Raw genomic sequence first — 17,336 nt, forward strand, 5'->3', positions numbered from 1 at the left:
AAACATAACATCATCATCATCACACATGTAATATAACAACATTCATAGTTTACATTGAGTATTGTAATTGAATATTACATGCCAAATAGTTAAAGTATGATGAAACAAAATATATCAAAAGATCCATTAGTTCGTTCCGCCCAACCTGCTCAACAGTTTCCTGAGAATACAAGTTAATTTAAAAAGGTCAACATAAAGATGTTGGTGAGTTCATAAGCATGTTTGAGAAAAAGATGTGTAAAATTTTGTAACCACCAGAAAATCCTATATTTTCTGAAAACAGTTTAGTATGTTTGTGTCCGATCTTGTATTAATGCATGTGTGTTAATGTTTACTACAATGCAGCAAAGAGAATGAAGAGAATGAAAAGAGAATGTAAAGAGAATGCCCCTAGACAACCCTATGTTGTCTGTAATAGAGAATGTTGGTATACCAACCCCGAGGTTGAGTACCGGCGCGAGTATGTTCCCGAGTAATCCAATTAGAAAAGAGAATGGTCTCCAGTAAATTTATAATGTTAATCCCTCTAAGTGAGTCGCTACAACCATACTAGATAATGACAATTTTGCCTGTCATGGTGTTATTGGACGCCGACGGAATATAATAAGGTTTTTGTCACCCTAGACTAGTTTAGTCTAGCTGTAGCGAACAACTCAGGTGTGGGGTGTCATCCCCGTATAGATCTATACACAAATCCCCACTCTCCCTCCAAGAGACTCTAGTTATAACTACAGGCTACGATCGTACACTCAATAGGTGTCAACAGACACGTCTCACTAGATCCTTAATCGAAATTTATGCGAAGATAAACATATAAAGCACACTCCAGGCCCAATGAATCATGTAAGTAAACAACTAAGGCTCACTAAACATGTAAGTCATTTCAAGGCTCGAAAGGAATGAGATTATATAACATGGGCCCAAAATATATGTAAAAGGACAACTAAGGCCCATTTCACATGTGTGTTATTTACAGGCCCAAATAGCACGCAAGGAGTATCCAAGGTCCGTCGAGCATGTTAGTTGGTCAATAAGGCCCAATAACATATAAAGAGTATTCAGGACCTATCAAGTATATAAATGAGCCACTAAGGCCCAATAACATGAGACTGACAAAATTAACCCGTTTGTTATTTTATTGTTTGTTTTAGTTCAGTTATTTACCAAAATGTCATAAAAGGCCCACCTTTTTGCAAAAATGACATTGTTGGCCCATTAAGCCAAAAATTTACAATTAAGGCCCATTTTGGTAAAAATAACATTTTAGGCCCCTTTTTAGAACAAAACTTGCATTTAAGGCGAGTTTTTGTAAAAATAACATTTTTAACTCACTTTTGTCAAAAATATCATTTTTGGCTTATTTTTCTAAAAATGTGCATTTTCGGCCCATTATAGATAATTTCATCTTTTTGGCCCAATTTTTAATAATTTCACATCTTTAATCCCTTTTATCAAAAATTTATATTTTTGGCACAACTTTGTTGAAAATGACATTTAAGCCCACAAAAGTCCAAAAAGTTACAAATTTTGGCCCAAAGCCGTGAGAAGCCCAAATAAGGCCCACTTATGAAAATGTTTACATTTTTAGTCCTTGTAATGTCTCAAATGTCAAAATTAACCATGTTTAGCAAGCAAAAAAAAAAAAATCCTTTTTGAACCCCTACTAACCGTGAGTTACATAAATAACTCATTTTTTTTTGTCATTTTGTCACTTTTAGCCCCTTTCATGAAGTTTTTCTTAGCTTTAAGTAACTTGTATGTATTTTAAAACCTTTTTCTTGTAAGATAAGTTGAAATGAGTGTTATGTTATACCAATAGCATCATCTTTTAGTAGATCTTTAAGTTCATGAGGTTTACAACACATAATCACAGATATAACTAGAAAAACACAAAACATCATACATACACACATAGATCTACACAAAACAACTTATATTCTCCCCCAAAACAAAGTAAAAAATTGAAAATAGGGGGTATGAACTCAGTTTGCTTTGAAGCTTTCGGTTTTTGGTGAGGAAATGAGAAGATCTCGGCCCTAAATGTTTCCTTGAGGAGAGTTTCGAGATCTATAAAGTTCTAAGAGCATGGATCATGAAATGATGTGGGTTAAGGAGAGATTTTTAGTGTAAAATTGAAGTTAAACCATAGAGTTAAACAAGAACTTACCAAGAATGATGAGCTTTATTGGAGAGTTCTTGATCTTTTACAAGACACAATCGAAATTTTGGATATAAGATGAGTAAATTCTTGATGTTCTAGAGAGATTTTTGGTGTAGTTGAAATGAAAGAAGATGAGAGTGGTGACAAACTCTTTGGCCGAGAGTTAAGAAGAAGAGAGAATAAGGAGAGAAATGTTGAAATGATGTTGCATGGGTGTATGTGATTGTCTTAATATTTGTTGTATTTAAGCACGGAAGTCCACCATACAAAGATTAGGTGGCAACACCTTAATTATCATCTTGTTATTTTATTTTATTTTTTTTTATATTGGGCCGAGAATGAGATAGGGTGAGAAGAAATATAGGGCTAGAATTGAATATACTTGAAACTACAAGGTCCAAGGTGGAAGTTTTCGGCCCATTGGGCCCTCTTAGGGGTTTACGGCCCAAAAGAGTGAACATAATGGGTTTTAGGCCCATTTAGGTTCAAGAAAACATCTATGGCCCATTAAGGCGCATAAAAACGAAGTGAGTCATTTTAGGCCCAACATGGCCCAAAATACTTTAGCTTAATGAATGTGGGTCCAATTAGAGCCCCAAATAGGGTTCCTTGGCCCAACATACCCAACTTGAAAGTTTATTGGTCCATTAGGCCCAATAAGAGGATCCTAGTCCATAATAAATTTGAACCGGGATTTTTAGGGTTTCAGACCCATAGTTAAGTATATGAGATGTATTGTATTAGGTTTTGAACTTCACTTAGGAGATTTGATTCAAACGAATAACTTTGATTGAGCATAGAGTATGATATCCACTTAAATTACAAGTCTTACAATAGTTGGTGCTTTAATGAGGACAAAATTTCCTAGCTAAAAATGCTAGTTGTGACAACTTCATCTTCAATCTTCACATCAACACCTTGTAGATCTAAGATGATGCGATTGAAGTTATCCAGATGATCTTTCACTTGGGTACTTTCAAACATTCTGAGAGTGTATAACCTTTGCTTCTAATACAACCTGTTGGTCAGTGAGTTGTTCTGATACTTGTCACAAAGTTTATCCTAGAGCCTAGAAGCAATTGTTTGATCCACAACCTCCCTCAGTATTAGTTTTTCATATATATATATATATATATATATATATATATATATATATATATATATATATATATATATATATATATATATATATATATATATATAGCCAGATTGTAATGTGGATGACATCTATTCTATGGTCGCGTCGTAAGGACAATTTTGGACCAATTGATGAAAAAAAATGTATTGTTATGATATGTGGGTCTATGATATTATAGTGGAATAACATGTATAACAGAATCACACAAATTTCATTATAAATGTATTTTAGTCAATTAAATTATATTTAAAAGAGAAAAATTCATTTTTTAAGGGATAATTGATTTTCTTAATTTTAAAAATCTGACTTTTTAAATTTATTTAATTTCTTTTCTAATGTAATTTTCAATTATAATCGATTTTATTCTGTCTGAATGACATTCTTTTAGAATGATATTCTATGAGACTGCCAACCGTATACTAATAAAGAGTTTTCTCTTGAAAGATTGTGGTTTTATCCACTAAGAATGAATATCAAATCATTCTTCACTAATTCTCCAATAATGGGTCGAATAAAATACCATTTGAATGGTAAAATAGAAATGTAAACGATTTTCTTACAAAATATGTTTACACTTTTATGATAATGAACTTAAAATACGATAAGAAAATAAAATACATCAAAATGCATTAAAAAAACTAAAGAAATCAGAATGCATTCTAGGAGAATAGATTTCATCTACGACCATAATCTAGAATGCACTTGATCATCTACCACAATCCAGAATGAATTTGATTTTCTTTTCAGATCCAAAATGCACTTGAGAGAATTCATTTTAATTTTCAAACTCACTTGATTCGAACCATAGAAAAACCCCTCATCACATTATCTTCTTTAAGAATCCTGAATTAATTAACCAACTTGCTTGTAATTAGAAGATTAGAACTACAGAATTCCTTTATATACATACAAAAGACATTCTAACATAACAGATTTATACAAACATTGTGACAAAATACATTTATACAAAAACATTCTGAATATTTCAAGTGAATTGAGGTTTAACAAAATTATGGACAGATTAATTAATGTGAATTGAGGTTTGATCTTACTTTATGTCCAAACCGAATCAACTTGTATGCTCAAGATATCTCCATAGAGATACATAGTACAAAAAACAAATTCAACAATGAAGTTCACTACCTTCTGAAATAAGGCTTGCCTTCTTAGATAGTTCTGGGGTATTCCATATGCCATATATGCCTACATCACCAACATCAAAATATCGTAACAGAGGTTTGTCTGTGTTTAAGTCAGCAAATGTTACTCACATTTCAAAGTTTGGTCTTCAATCAGAAATCAGAATCAGAAACACTATTATTAAAACATTTTGATTTGATTAGGCCATCATTTAATATTTAATGAGAAATCCAAAATTGCCAAGCTTTTAACATAGTTGACTGAAAGTTCAGTTTCCATATTGTAATATTATTACTTACGTCTATACAATAGATGTCCATCTACAACCTCTCTCTCTCTCTCTATATATATATATATATATATATATATATATATATATATATATATATATATATATATATATATATATATATATATATATTAGTTTTTTATATACAAATAATAAAAATTTAAAACCCATGTAACTAATGTCTTTAAGTCTTATAAACAAAAGTTATAAACCAAATCTTTGTATTGTGAAGCCCATCCCTCGATCTTTCGACTCCAACATAATCTTTGACAGATTTATTTGATAATTTATTTTGAAAAAATTAGTCTAATGAGTTCGATTCAAATAGGCCTAAAAAACCCAAACCGTGAAAAGAAACCGGAGGCAAATCGTAACGGTTCACTTTGGTTCATTTTTAATTTTCAATAGTTTGACTTCGGTTTTTGATTGATAATAACCGTTACTAATGGTTTGACTTCGGTTTGACGAAAAACCCCAAAAACCGGACAATGACAAAACCATGGAAGCCTCTCCTAGACACCTGTTTATCAATAACTTCCATAAGAATAATTACCTAAGAGGTTTGTGTAGAATGGGGTAACGTACGTGTAGTGGAATTTGGCTCTCATGAAGTCATTTAGATGGGTTTCGGTTTTCATTATGTCGAGGTTTCTTGATATTGATTCATAGAAGTAAGGAATGTTGGATATTGGCCCTCTACTCTATAGCTTAAAAAGAAAAACAAAGGGAGAAGATGGGTTCGTGTATGGTGTTTATGCATGCATGCAGAGAGTGAGAAGAAGAAGCATAACAACTTAATGGGGTGGGGCAAGTTGCTGCTACAACATACGTGGGGCTACATCTTTTCAAACCTCTTGTTTTATTCATATCAATAATAAAGACTGTATATATAGCTTCTTAGATACCCACGTGAAGCATGAAACAACCCATGCTACTTACTCTACCTAAACACCGTACAATTCCATAGAATCCGGTCAAAACCAAAGACCAATTCTAAATACAAAAACTATTAACTAAACATAATGTATTAAACAATAAATACTTATAAAACCTAAAGTTTCACCATGGACGTGAGCTATGACAAACCGATTAAACCCAACAAGGAACGATAAAAAAGCGCATTAGAAACTTAATGATTGATACCATAAAATAATAAATTAGAAGTCGAATGATGATAGCTATGAATATAGTCGACAAACATAAACCTAACTGTTGAAACGGAATGATAAACCTCCGAACTTGAAATTGTTGAACCAGCTAATCACAGAACCACTACAGCTAGGGGTAGATGGTGAAGGGGCCGGTGTCTAAGACCACCGCCAAGAAACAAAGCCTGCAGGTGAGTGATGTTGAACCATCTGCTGCGATGACCAGCAATTAAGACGATAGCCTAACAAGAGATCTCATCCAGAAAACTAATTGGAATGTAAAAAAATTTCACAATTCAATAAAAACAAGAAGATATAACTCTATAAGTGAACAAGCCAAAATAATAATAATAATAATAACAAGCAGTCATGTCAACATTCGTAAAATGTGTTGAGCATTTTTAACTTTCCCTTGAGTGTAGTATTTGAAATTAGTATCTTTGAGTTATCCGAAAGCGAAATCCAGATTATTACACAAACCCATTCATTGACAAAATATTTCCCTGATTATGGAACTATGAAGCTCTTCTTGTCACATAAACTCATACATGTTCATGATGCCAGGGCAAGGCCTTTTAGAAGGGAGACCACGTCATCCGATGTTGGGAGTAGGTAGTGGGCCTTTGTACGTGTTTTTCCAACCGCACACGAGAAATAGTTGTCCCTTTCTAGATCAAGTAAATTCCATGTTAACTTACTAAGGAATGGTGATGATTGTCTGTTACCATTCTCAACAACATTGTTAATGTCGTTGTCATTATTATTGTTTTGCTTATTTTCCAAATCTAGTTCATGAGTATGCTTTTGAGACCCACTTCGCCCAAAAGGATTTGTTATATCACTTAGAATCAGTCTTGGAATGCTAATGTCCCTTGAGGGAAACTCGGGCTCAAAGATTGTGTAAATATCTTCGTCCTGTAAACATGATCAAGTTTAAAACACTTTTTTTTTCCAGTGTGAGAAATTCGAAGTATACATGGTTTTTATGTAATATATACTTTTAAAATATTAAAATTATATAATACACGTCCCCAAACACAATATCACACAAAGTAGAAAATAGTTAAGATGCTGGAGCATATACCTTCCCTAGAGAATGGCCAATGCATAAGACATAATTTATTGGCGCGGAAATAGATTTGCAATTATTAATCTCTCCTAAAATGCGACCAATGGTAAGACCCTGTTTGTATTAATAAAGATTCATTTGAGAAAGATCGATTAGAATATATATGTTTATGATAGCTGCCATGAGAACCAGCATATTTACATAATATGTTGCAGGAAAAGAGAGAAACAAGCACCTTTGTAACGCCAAATGGTCGGACCTCTACAGTGCAGTCACCATGCACAACATCCACTGACGCATTAGATATCGAACCTGTCCAGAGATATTGCAGCATGTCTCTGGCTTGCAGCCTCCCAAATTCCACATCTGCATTCACAAACAATTAAGTGCATGATATTTATTGCAAGGATCATTGGTCAGGATCATTAATCTCACACGCAATAATTACAAAAATAGGAAAAAAAAAAACATTAGCAATATATTTATGGGTTTATATCATTTTTGCCCACTAACTTTTTGTTTTATGCTCATGGCTTTATCTTCATTTGGTCGATTAACTCATTTAAGTTTTAAAAGGTCACCGAACTTTTGGTTTTTTGCTCATTTAATCACCTAACTTTTGGTTTGGTCACTTAATTAACTTTTGGCTCGGTTCTAATTTAGTCACCTAACTTATAAAATTGTGTTTATTTAGTCACTAAACTTTTAAAATAAAGTTATAAAAATGAGTACAACTTTAAAAGTTGGGAAAATGACACAAATGCCCTACAAACTTTCTAGGGTTTACCCGTTGAGTCCCTAAAGTTTTTGTCGGGCTTTATGGGTCCTTAAACTAATATATGACCTGCTCTTTTAGTCCCTGTCAATCTGTAATAGTCGGTTCAATGACCTTTTAGACCAAAAAAACTTACATTGTGCCCCTATAAAGCCAAAAAATAAGTTCGGGGATCAATTCGTACAAAAAAAAGTCTATTTTTCTTCTAAAGCCGATTCACACTCAATACGTATTGATCCCCGAACTTATTTTTTTTTTTGGCTTTACAGGGGCACAATGTGAGTTTTTTGGTCTAAAAGGTCACTGAACCGGCTATTACAGGTTGACAGTGACTAAAAGAGCAGGTCATATCCTAGTTTAGGGGCCCATAAAGCCCGACAAAAACTTTAGGGACTCAACGGGTAAACCGTAGAAAGTTTGTAGGGCATTTGTGTCATTTTCCCTTAAAAGTTAGGTGAGTAAACATAATTTTATAAGTTAGGTGACTAAATGAGCACAAAGTCAAAAATTAATTGGCCAAACCCAAAGTTATGTTACTAAATGAACACAAAACCAAAAATTCGGTGAACTTTTAAAACTTAAAATGAGCTAACTGACCAAATGAGCACAAAGTTAAAAGTTAAGTGACTAAAAATCACTTATAAATACTTTTTATACTCGGTTAACCCGGGAACATGCATGGATTGGTGGTGGTAAATACCCTATATTTTTCCCTTTGGATATTTGAAAACGGCACTTGCCACCAATTGTCTGTGTGTTATTTCCCTATTCTTCTTGAATTCATGCTCATCTGGTTTTACAGCAAGTTGTTGCTTATTATATGCTTTTGATGATCAATTGTTGTATTTGTGTCGTGCCTACTTTTTGTTTATATATGTTTGTTGTACTCTCATTTCGGTTTCATCAATGGTTTGTTTTTTCTTCAAGATATTTTACGTTAACAAATATAGCTGAGTGGTAATGAGACAATATAGTCAACATTATGTACACTGGATGCATACCTGCATACTTGTAGTTCCAAATTAGTGATGTCTCACGAATCTCGATATAGGATTGTGGAGTTCTTTCCGTGAAATACGCGAAAACATGCTGTGAAAAGTTTATGGAGTTCAAAGATGAAAATACAAAGACACCATATGGACAACGTAAACCTAGAATCAAATATGCTATGTACCTTTATACTATCAACCCAGTACATGTTTAAATGTTCAGGCATCGTCATCATCCAGTCACCTTTAGTGGAGCGCAAAAACATTCCGTTCTCAGCTGCCAGCCACATGTTGTACTCACCAAAATTCTAAGAAAGTCAGTACAAGATTGTTAAATTAATAATCATAAAATCAAATCAGTAGTGTTATAATTTGGAGGGTCCTCATATTATTGTAATTTGAAATATTATTAATGATGTAAACTTTCATGAGGTAGATTTGAAAGACCAAAGCACTCGAATATTGATGTGTATTATTATATATTTGAAACTATCATCATTGTATATTGTTTTCTTAGGTTCTTTGTAAGGTATTCGATCCCAAAAACATATACAAATAATGTCGTACCTCGTCCAATATAGCCCTTTCATGAGGTAGATTTGAAAGACCAAAGCACTCGAATATTGATGTGTATTATTATATATTTGAAACTATCATCATTGTATATTGTTTTCTTAGGTTCTTTGTAAGGTATTCGATCCCAAAAACATATACAAATAATGTCGTACCTCGTCCAATATAGCCCTGCCACTTCCACTAAGAAGAATGATAGTTGTTTTTGGATCACCACAAAGCCTTGTAAGAGTTTCTTTCAAATCTGGGTGTAATTTAAGATCCATTTCTCTTATCTGATTTCCTTGACATCCATTAAGCGTATCAACTCGATCGGTCAAAGTAGCGTTGAATCCCTGTAGTTTTTTGGCGTCAAAATGTCAATATATCAAACTAGAAATTGATGCAAATTCTACTCCTTTACATTCTAAATCAAAATGGCACAATCAAACTATTAGGTGATTGTTTATACTTGCCAATATTAGTAGTCGATTACTTGACTTGACATATCGCTCAATAGCCTCTTCAACTGGTAGCGGTGGTGGAAGTTGTCTAATTCTCAACTGTGCTTCAACCACCGTATCGTTCAGTGCACTAAATAACATTAAAAGAATTTTTAACCTTAAAAGCTCAAATCCAATCAAAAGCATGTTAGTTTCACCATCTAATTCAAATGACGATTTTATATGAGCGTTTTTCATTTATTCAACCAATTATTGTTAAGCCCAAACCTACCTTAATAACGTTTCGGCCCATACTTGAGCAGTGTAGTTTGTGACATGTAAGAAGTTATGTAGATAACGTTTCTCTCTTTCTTCAGTAGACATATTCAAAGCATGGTATATGGAAGCTGCAACTTCGGGTATGTTCCAAGGATTAACAAGTATGGCTCCTGCACCCAGCGACTGTGCAGCACCAGCAAACTACATGTGTACCAGAAGAATGGAGATTTAGATATCACTACAAGAATAACAACGTTTATAAAAAGATTAGTAATAATTACTTCACTTAAAATGAGTACTCCTCTTTTAGCATCTTGGCATGCGAGAAATTCGTAACTTATAAGATTCATGCCTTCCCGTAGAGGTGTGATAAGTGCTATATCTGGCGGAGTGAAACATATCATCAGCGATGGGTGCTTTGACGTATTCATTTTAATGTTTTACGATTTGCCAAATTAAGAATGAACTGCATACAAATAAGGACGCAATAGTTCTTTCTCAAACCAAAATGGCATCATAGATTCGGTATGGCAAAACCTTAGCTTGTTTAAGACACACATATACCTCTTACGTCCTCCTTCCCATTAAAATTTCAGCAATCTTCATGTTTGGAAAGCTGGCAAGTTAAAAGCACCTATATAACCTATGAACCATTTACATATGGAGATTTGTGTCCACGAATTTTTATTTATTTTTTGTTCTTACTAAGCATATTTCCGGTAATTGATATGTATTCATATCTAAATATAACACGGGAACCATTTACTAGAACCCCGGAAGAAGTCTCGTTAACATTTCTGGTTGGCTGACACATAACAGAACACAAATATCATATAAACTATCAAAAGCGAGAGAGGGGATAAGTACCAGTGACAGAATAGAGTGCACATAAAGCATGAAAATCAATAGAGCGATCCTGCAGATATCATGTAATGGTCTTTAATAGTCAGACTAATACCTCTTAATTTATCATAACTCTTGTAAGGAATGTATATATATATATATATATATATATATATATATATATATATATATATATATATATATATATATATATATATATATATATATATATATATATATATATATATATATATATATATCAAGGTTGTGAAAATTGTTCGGCGGTAGCTCGACGGTTGACTGACGATAAGCGATTAATCGGACTAGGTGGTGTTTAATTGACGATTAATCGGGGACCCTAAATTATTAATAAAGTTATTTGAAAAATTAATATTTCCTAAAAAATTAATTTTTTGAAAATTTAAAATTTTAAAATTTTAAAATTTTGAAAATTTTTGTATAATATTTTAATATTTGAAAACTTAAAAATTTGAAAATTTAAAATTTTGGTGTAATATTTGAAAATTAAAATTTTTGAATTTTTAAAAATTTCCCCGCCTATGACCGCCAAGGACCGCCAAGACCGCCAAAAGACCGCCAACCCCGAGTTTGACCAATTTCCGTCAAACACCTTAATCTTAATCGGTTCAAAGGCCGCAAAATGATTTCTACAACACTGATATATATATATATATATATATATATATATATATATATATATATATATATATATATATATATATATATATATATATATATATATATATATAAATAAAAGGCTAGGTTCATATGTTTCTTACATTTATTGTGTGTTCTAGAGTGTAGCAATAGAAATTTCGTAAAATTAAATAATTATTTAATTAAATAAAGATAGATATTAAATGATTTCAATAATTGTATGCATATTAAATAATATCCATAATTATAATTCTCTTTTTTATGAAAACTAATTAAATTCGTTATTAATATCGGTAATAACAATCTTTCATAATAAATTCACATCTAAGTTTTCATGTATGGGTTCGTTTTTTTGTTTATGGACACACTCATTTACAATACAACAAAGTTGCATGGAATATGAAGAACGAGAGTGTATTATACTAGAATACACTCTTATTCTGTTAGAATATACTCTCAATCTTCTGGAATAAACTATCATTGTACTACAACACACTCTCGTTCTAAATTTTCTAAGCAACTTTGTTGTATTTTGAGTGAGTGGGTAATGAAACAAAATACAAACTCATAAATAAAAAATAGATGTGAATTAATTCTGAAAGAATATAATTATTAATATTAATGACGAATTTATTAGTTTCCATAAAAAAAAAATTATAATTATGGATATCATTTAATATACATATAATTATGAAAATTATTTAATATCTATCTTTATTTGATTAAATAATAATTTAATTTTTACTAAATTTTTATTGGTGCATTCTAGGACACAATAGATGCGAGAAACATTTGAATATATATATATATATATATATATATATATATATATATATATATATATATATATATATATATATATATATATATATATATATATATATATATATATATATATATATATAGAGAGAGAGGTTTACTTACCATACAACCCCATTATTAATTCATATAGTAGAAGGCTAACCAGATAATGAATAGGAACGGTTGTTAATGACCCAAATCTACCATTTATCCTTCCCACAATTTCATGAACTTGACTTGTGAGTTTTTGGTCTGCAAATGAACATAAGGGAATGAATAATGGAATAGCATGAAACAAATATCACGACGATAGTGAGAAGTCAATGTAGTGAATGACACAAAGAAAGTCTTTTATAATCTGGAAAAAACTTGAACTATCGAATATATTGATTGTGTTTATTTACCAAAGAAAATGACCTTTTTATAGGCTAATTATATAATGATTACTAGTTATTAGAAAACTATACAGAACACTAGTTTATAGCTTTACATATGTAGAAATGGAGGTTTTGAGAGGGTATTTTCTACCTGTCATTAACACATCATCTGTGATACATATATATACAAGGAATTAAAACATAACAAATTTCCTAACTATGATTAACTAATCTAACTATGAATAACTATTTTTAACAATCGTTTAAATAATAAGCCAACAAAGAACTTTCACTATGTATTCCAGCAGCTGCCCTTAAGCCGGAGGATAAGGTTCTAAACCCAACTTGGAAACAACTCTGAGATGATCCAATCCTAACAAAACTTTGGTAAAAACATCCGCCAGTTGTTTTGTTGTAGGAATATAAGATAATGAGATGAGTCCACTATGTAGTTTTTTCCTAACAAAATGACATTTAAGATCAGATGCTTGGTTTTTTCGTGAAAGACAAGACTCTTTGTTATGTATATTGTCGCCATATTGTCGCATATCATTAGAGTGGATGTGATATTTCAAAATTCAAACTCGACTAATAACCTATTTAACCATGTAAGCTTAGAAAAAACTCTTCGCATAGATATGCATTCCGCCTCTACGGATGACAATGATACAATAGTCTGCTTCTTGGATTTCGAAGATATCAGGATTCCACCCAAATTAATGAAGAAACCACTCACGAATCTTCAAGTATTTTGACATGCTGCCCAATCCTAATCATAGAACGCCTCCAATTTGAAATCATCTTTGTTGTTAAAGAAGAGTCCTTGATATATTGTTCCTTTTAAGTATTTAGGAACATGAAGAGAATCATTCATAAAATTTTGAGAAGGTTTAATATTGAATCAACTAAGAAACTGAAATAGCCTGTTAACCATTGGATCTGGTAGTAAATCTGATTTCTCATAAAGATCTTTTAACTTGGTGGGAAATGGGGATTTCTTTGGCTGATCGGTTTCAACTGAGTGATATTCAAGAAATTCCTTCATGAATTTGTGTTGGTGAACAGTCATACCATCACTAGTTTCAGTTAACTCAAGATCCAAAAAGAAATTAATTGTTCCAATGTCTGGGATTTTGAATGTATCGTTCAAAATTCTTTTAGAGCAATAATTTCTTCATTGTGATCACCTATGACGAGAACATCATCAATATAAACTGTAACAATGATGATGTAATAATTAGCTTGTTTTTTTAATACAGAATAATTATTTTGTGACTGAATGAACCCTCGATTAATAATAGTAGATAAAAATTTAATATCCCATTGTCGCAACGCATGTTTCGGTCCATATATAGACTTTTTTTATTTGCGTACAAGAAAAGATGATGAAGTTTTCATGCCTAGAGGTAACTTCATGTATACTTCTTCATGGAGATCACCATGTAAATACGATTTGTTTACATCAAATTAGTGAGTTTTCCAATGTCTTTTAACAGCTAAAGCAACTAAACATCGAACTGTGTTAAATTTTACCACATTTGAGACGGTTACGTGTTAATCAACCCCCTTGTTTTGAGTAAATTCCTTGGCTACTAATCACTCTTTGTATCGTTATATCAAGCCATCTTCTTTGTACTTGACTTTCTATACCAATTTACATGCAATAGGGTGTTTTCCTTTGGGAAATGAAACAATGTCCGAAGTATTATTGTCTGCTAAAGCTTCAAATTCTTTTTGCATAACTTTCTCCCAAAAATGATTGTCTTTGGCTTGATTATAGAATAATGGTTCAACAACTTTGAGACTTGTCTTGAAGATTAGTGATGATACATTATTTGAAGCATGAAAATGATTATCAGAAGGGTGATATACATATTTGAAATTGTATGTGAACAATCATCAATGGAGTTGTTGTGAACTACAACATTATAACAAACATAGTCAATATGATGACATGGTAGATTAGATATTCTATTTTATCTTCTGTTTTACTTCTGTGTTAGGTATGACAAGTTAAATATTCACATATGATGAAGAATTTCCATGCCTCATCAAAATAATTTGGAAAAAAAAACAGTTTAATTTCCAAGGGACTAAATGTTATGAAGGGAAATATATATTCTATGAATTTAACATCTTGAGAAATGATGATCATATTTGTTTTGATATCCAACACTTTGTACCCTTTCTGTTCAAATAGATATCCCACAAAGATGCATGAACTTGACCTAAAAAGACCGAAAAAGGCAAATCCCTCTTTTGGCCCCAACACCATCACCACATTGGTAGTTGTGTTTGTCCCCTCTTTTGGCCCTAAAGTACATCCTTGTTCCCATTTTTTTCACGAATTAAGACAAGCCAAGTAATTCATGAAAAGGTTAGATTAAAAACAATGATTTTATGTGGAATCACTTTGTTATTTTCTATGTTAAAGCCAACCTTTATAACCTCATGTAAAATCAATTAAACAATGTGTTATTAATTTTTTTAGAGCTTAACGTAATAAGGACTTAATGGCTAAAGTCCCATGTTTTATGTCTAAGTAGAATGGCTAGAGTAGAAAAAAGTTGTAGATTAAACTTATGGTTTTTGTAATATGTCCCAATTTTAGATAAATCATATAAAATTATAGGAATCTCCTTTCGAGATTGGGTCAGTATCACAAGTTACATATAAGACTGGAAGGAGTGGGAGTCGCTACCCCACTCGCTAAGCACGCTAGGAAGACTTGAGCACCGCCCCCTAGCACTCGCTAGGGGGGTCGCTAACATCCGCTCGCTGCATCTTTGACGAGAAGAGAGAGAATTGGACGCACGAATCTGGTTGGTTGAAGGGGTTGGACCAGATTGCTTAAGGCCTTTACCAAATTCAATTTAACTTATAAATTTAAGGCTATAAAAATCGGAAGGAAAACTTACAGCCGAGCTTCTGTTAGGCATGGTGAGAATTCTAGAGAGAGAGGGGGAGAGGCGGTGGGAGGTAGAGAGAAAATATATAGATGAAAATGCTTTTACGTCAAAACCCTAAACCCTGATATCATGTATATGTAAAATATGTAGTCCTTGGTTGTTGTATCTTATGCATAAGATATTGTACGTTGTTGTGATAACTTTAAATCAAATAACCAGTTCCTTCATATATGTTTGTGCGTATCTGCTTATATATTTGTGTAATAAAATAAACTCATTTAATTAAATTAGAAAAAGAAAAAATAGAGTATTAGGAGTGTTACCACTCCCTACCAAATGTTAAGATTAAGTGTTAAAATTAGAAAAATGAGGTGGCATTCAAAAAGCTGACATGACAAGGTGCTAGGAGTGTTACCACTCACTCCAGCCTAAGAGTATACTTTACTCATTATGCAGACTTCCAGACCTGACTTGTAAGACCTATTGTCGATTCCCGGTATGTAACTCTTTTGATGTTTCAAATGGATGGAAATAATAATAATAATAATAATAATAACAATAATAATAATAATGATAATAATAATAAATATAATAATAAAAAAATATAATAATAATAATAATAATAGTGATAATAATAATAATAATATAATAATAATTATAATAATAAATAAATAAATAAATAATAAGTCCATGGTCTAAATGGAAATTTATGGAAATCAAATTTGTAAGACAATTTAAGCTTAAGGTTTAATCTGTCAACATGCTAAACCCGAAGGACCAAATCTGCCAAAAACAAAATCTCAGGTTGTTTTCTTCCTTGCAGAAAACGTTGTAGTGACACTTGTTTCTTTCCCACATTTGGACATGCATATCTCGATAGTTTTGAAAGAGTAGTGATCCAATCCTTTTGATACCTTTTTTCTTGACCTTTTAAACCGATCACCACCCTACTTGAACCCCAAATCAAAGAGAAAACGAGAGAAGAAAGAGAGTTATTGGAGTTAGGGTTTTCAGTGAAAAAGAGAACCTCAAGCTCGTTTATTTGATGTTCTAGGCCATCCCCAAGGTACGTACTAGGTCTTATTGACTCTCTAGAAAAGTTTTTAACAACTCCTAGCAACTGTGGAGACTGGAGCAGTGTTCGACAACCCTCAAACCGCATAGAAATCGGGTTTTATGGGATTCTGCATGTTTGGTAGTTTATATTCGATTCAACTTGCAAGTGAGCCGTTAGTTGTAGTCATTTGGATTGTCACGAGAGCCGAGAGACTTCTTTGTATACGGATCGACACTAGCGCCGAGATCCTTTGTTTGTATGCATTTTATGTGTATTCTAGCATATCGTATATTAGGGAACTCACTAACCTTTATGCTTATAGTTTTTAGTTAAAGGCTTTTCAGGTACTTCATCAAATCGTGGGAAGTGTAAGGCTTAACTATACACACGTATGCATTTTATGTGTATTCTAGTATATCGTATATTGGGGAACTCACTAACCATTATGCTTATAGTTTTGAGTTAAAGGCTTTTCATGTACTTCATCAAATCGTGGTAAGTGCAAGGCTTAACTATACACGTGCATCGGTATTACGATTTGAGAATTCCGCATGTTTTATTTTATATACTCTTATTTGGATATTTGGATCTTGATTTTCAAACAATGTTTTTCCTTATCTTGAATGCATGTTATCTTTTAAAAGTAAAGATTTTGGTTTGAAAAAATGGGACATTTCATGATTTCAAC

General features: G+C 32.2%; 1 protein-coding gene across 1 annotated transcript in view; it reads right to left on the reverse strand.

Annotated features, from left to right (window-relative positions):
* Positions 1-6,254: 6,254 nt before the first annotated feature.
* The window catches only part of LOC145119413 (alpha,alpha-trehalose-phosphate synthase [UDP-forming] 1-like), a 21,385-nt gene continuing 10,303 nt past the window's right edge, over positions 6,255-17,336 (reverse strand). Inside the window, exons 7-17 of the mRNA XM_079055080.1 lie at positions 12,469-12,557; positions 10,851-10,899; positions 10,265-10,365; positions 9,997-10,184; positions 9,738-9,855; positions 9,438-9,617; positions 8,895-9,017; positions 8,722-8,809; positions 7,181-7,311; positions 6,961-7,059; positions 6,255-6,791 (exon numbers count right to left, since the gene is read on the reverse strand). Coding sequence (XP_078911206.1) covers positions 6,429-6,791; positions 6,961-7,059; positions 7,181-7,311; positions 8,722-8,809; positions 8,895-9,017; positions 9,438-9,617; positions 9,738-9,855; positions 9,997-10,184; positions 10,265-10,365; positions 10,851-10,899; positions 12,469-12,557 — 1,529 coding nt within the window. The 3' untranslated portion in view covers positions 6,255-6,428. The remainder of the gene's footprint in view (positions 6,792-6,960; positions 7,060-7,180; positions 7,312-8,721; positions 8,810-8,894; positions 9,018-9,437; positions 9,618-9,737; positions 9,856-9,996; positions 10,185-10,264; positions 10,366-10,850; positions 10,900-12,468; positions 12,558-17,336) is intronic.

Source organism: Lactuca virosa, chromosome 6 (assembly GCF_052849685.1).
Source record: "Lactuca virosa cultivar CGN04683 chromosome 6, Lactuca_virosa_CGN04683_v6, whole genome shotgun sequence".
In the NCBI taxonomy this organism is placed as follows: Eukaryota; Viridiplantae; Streptophyta; class Magnoliopsida; order Asterales; family Asteraceae; genus Lactuca; species Lactuca virosa.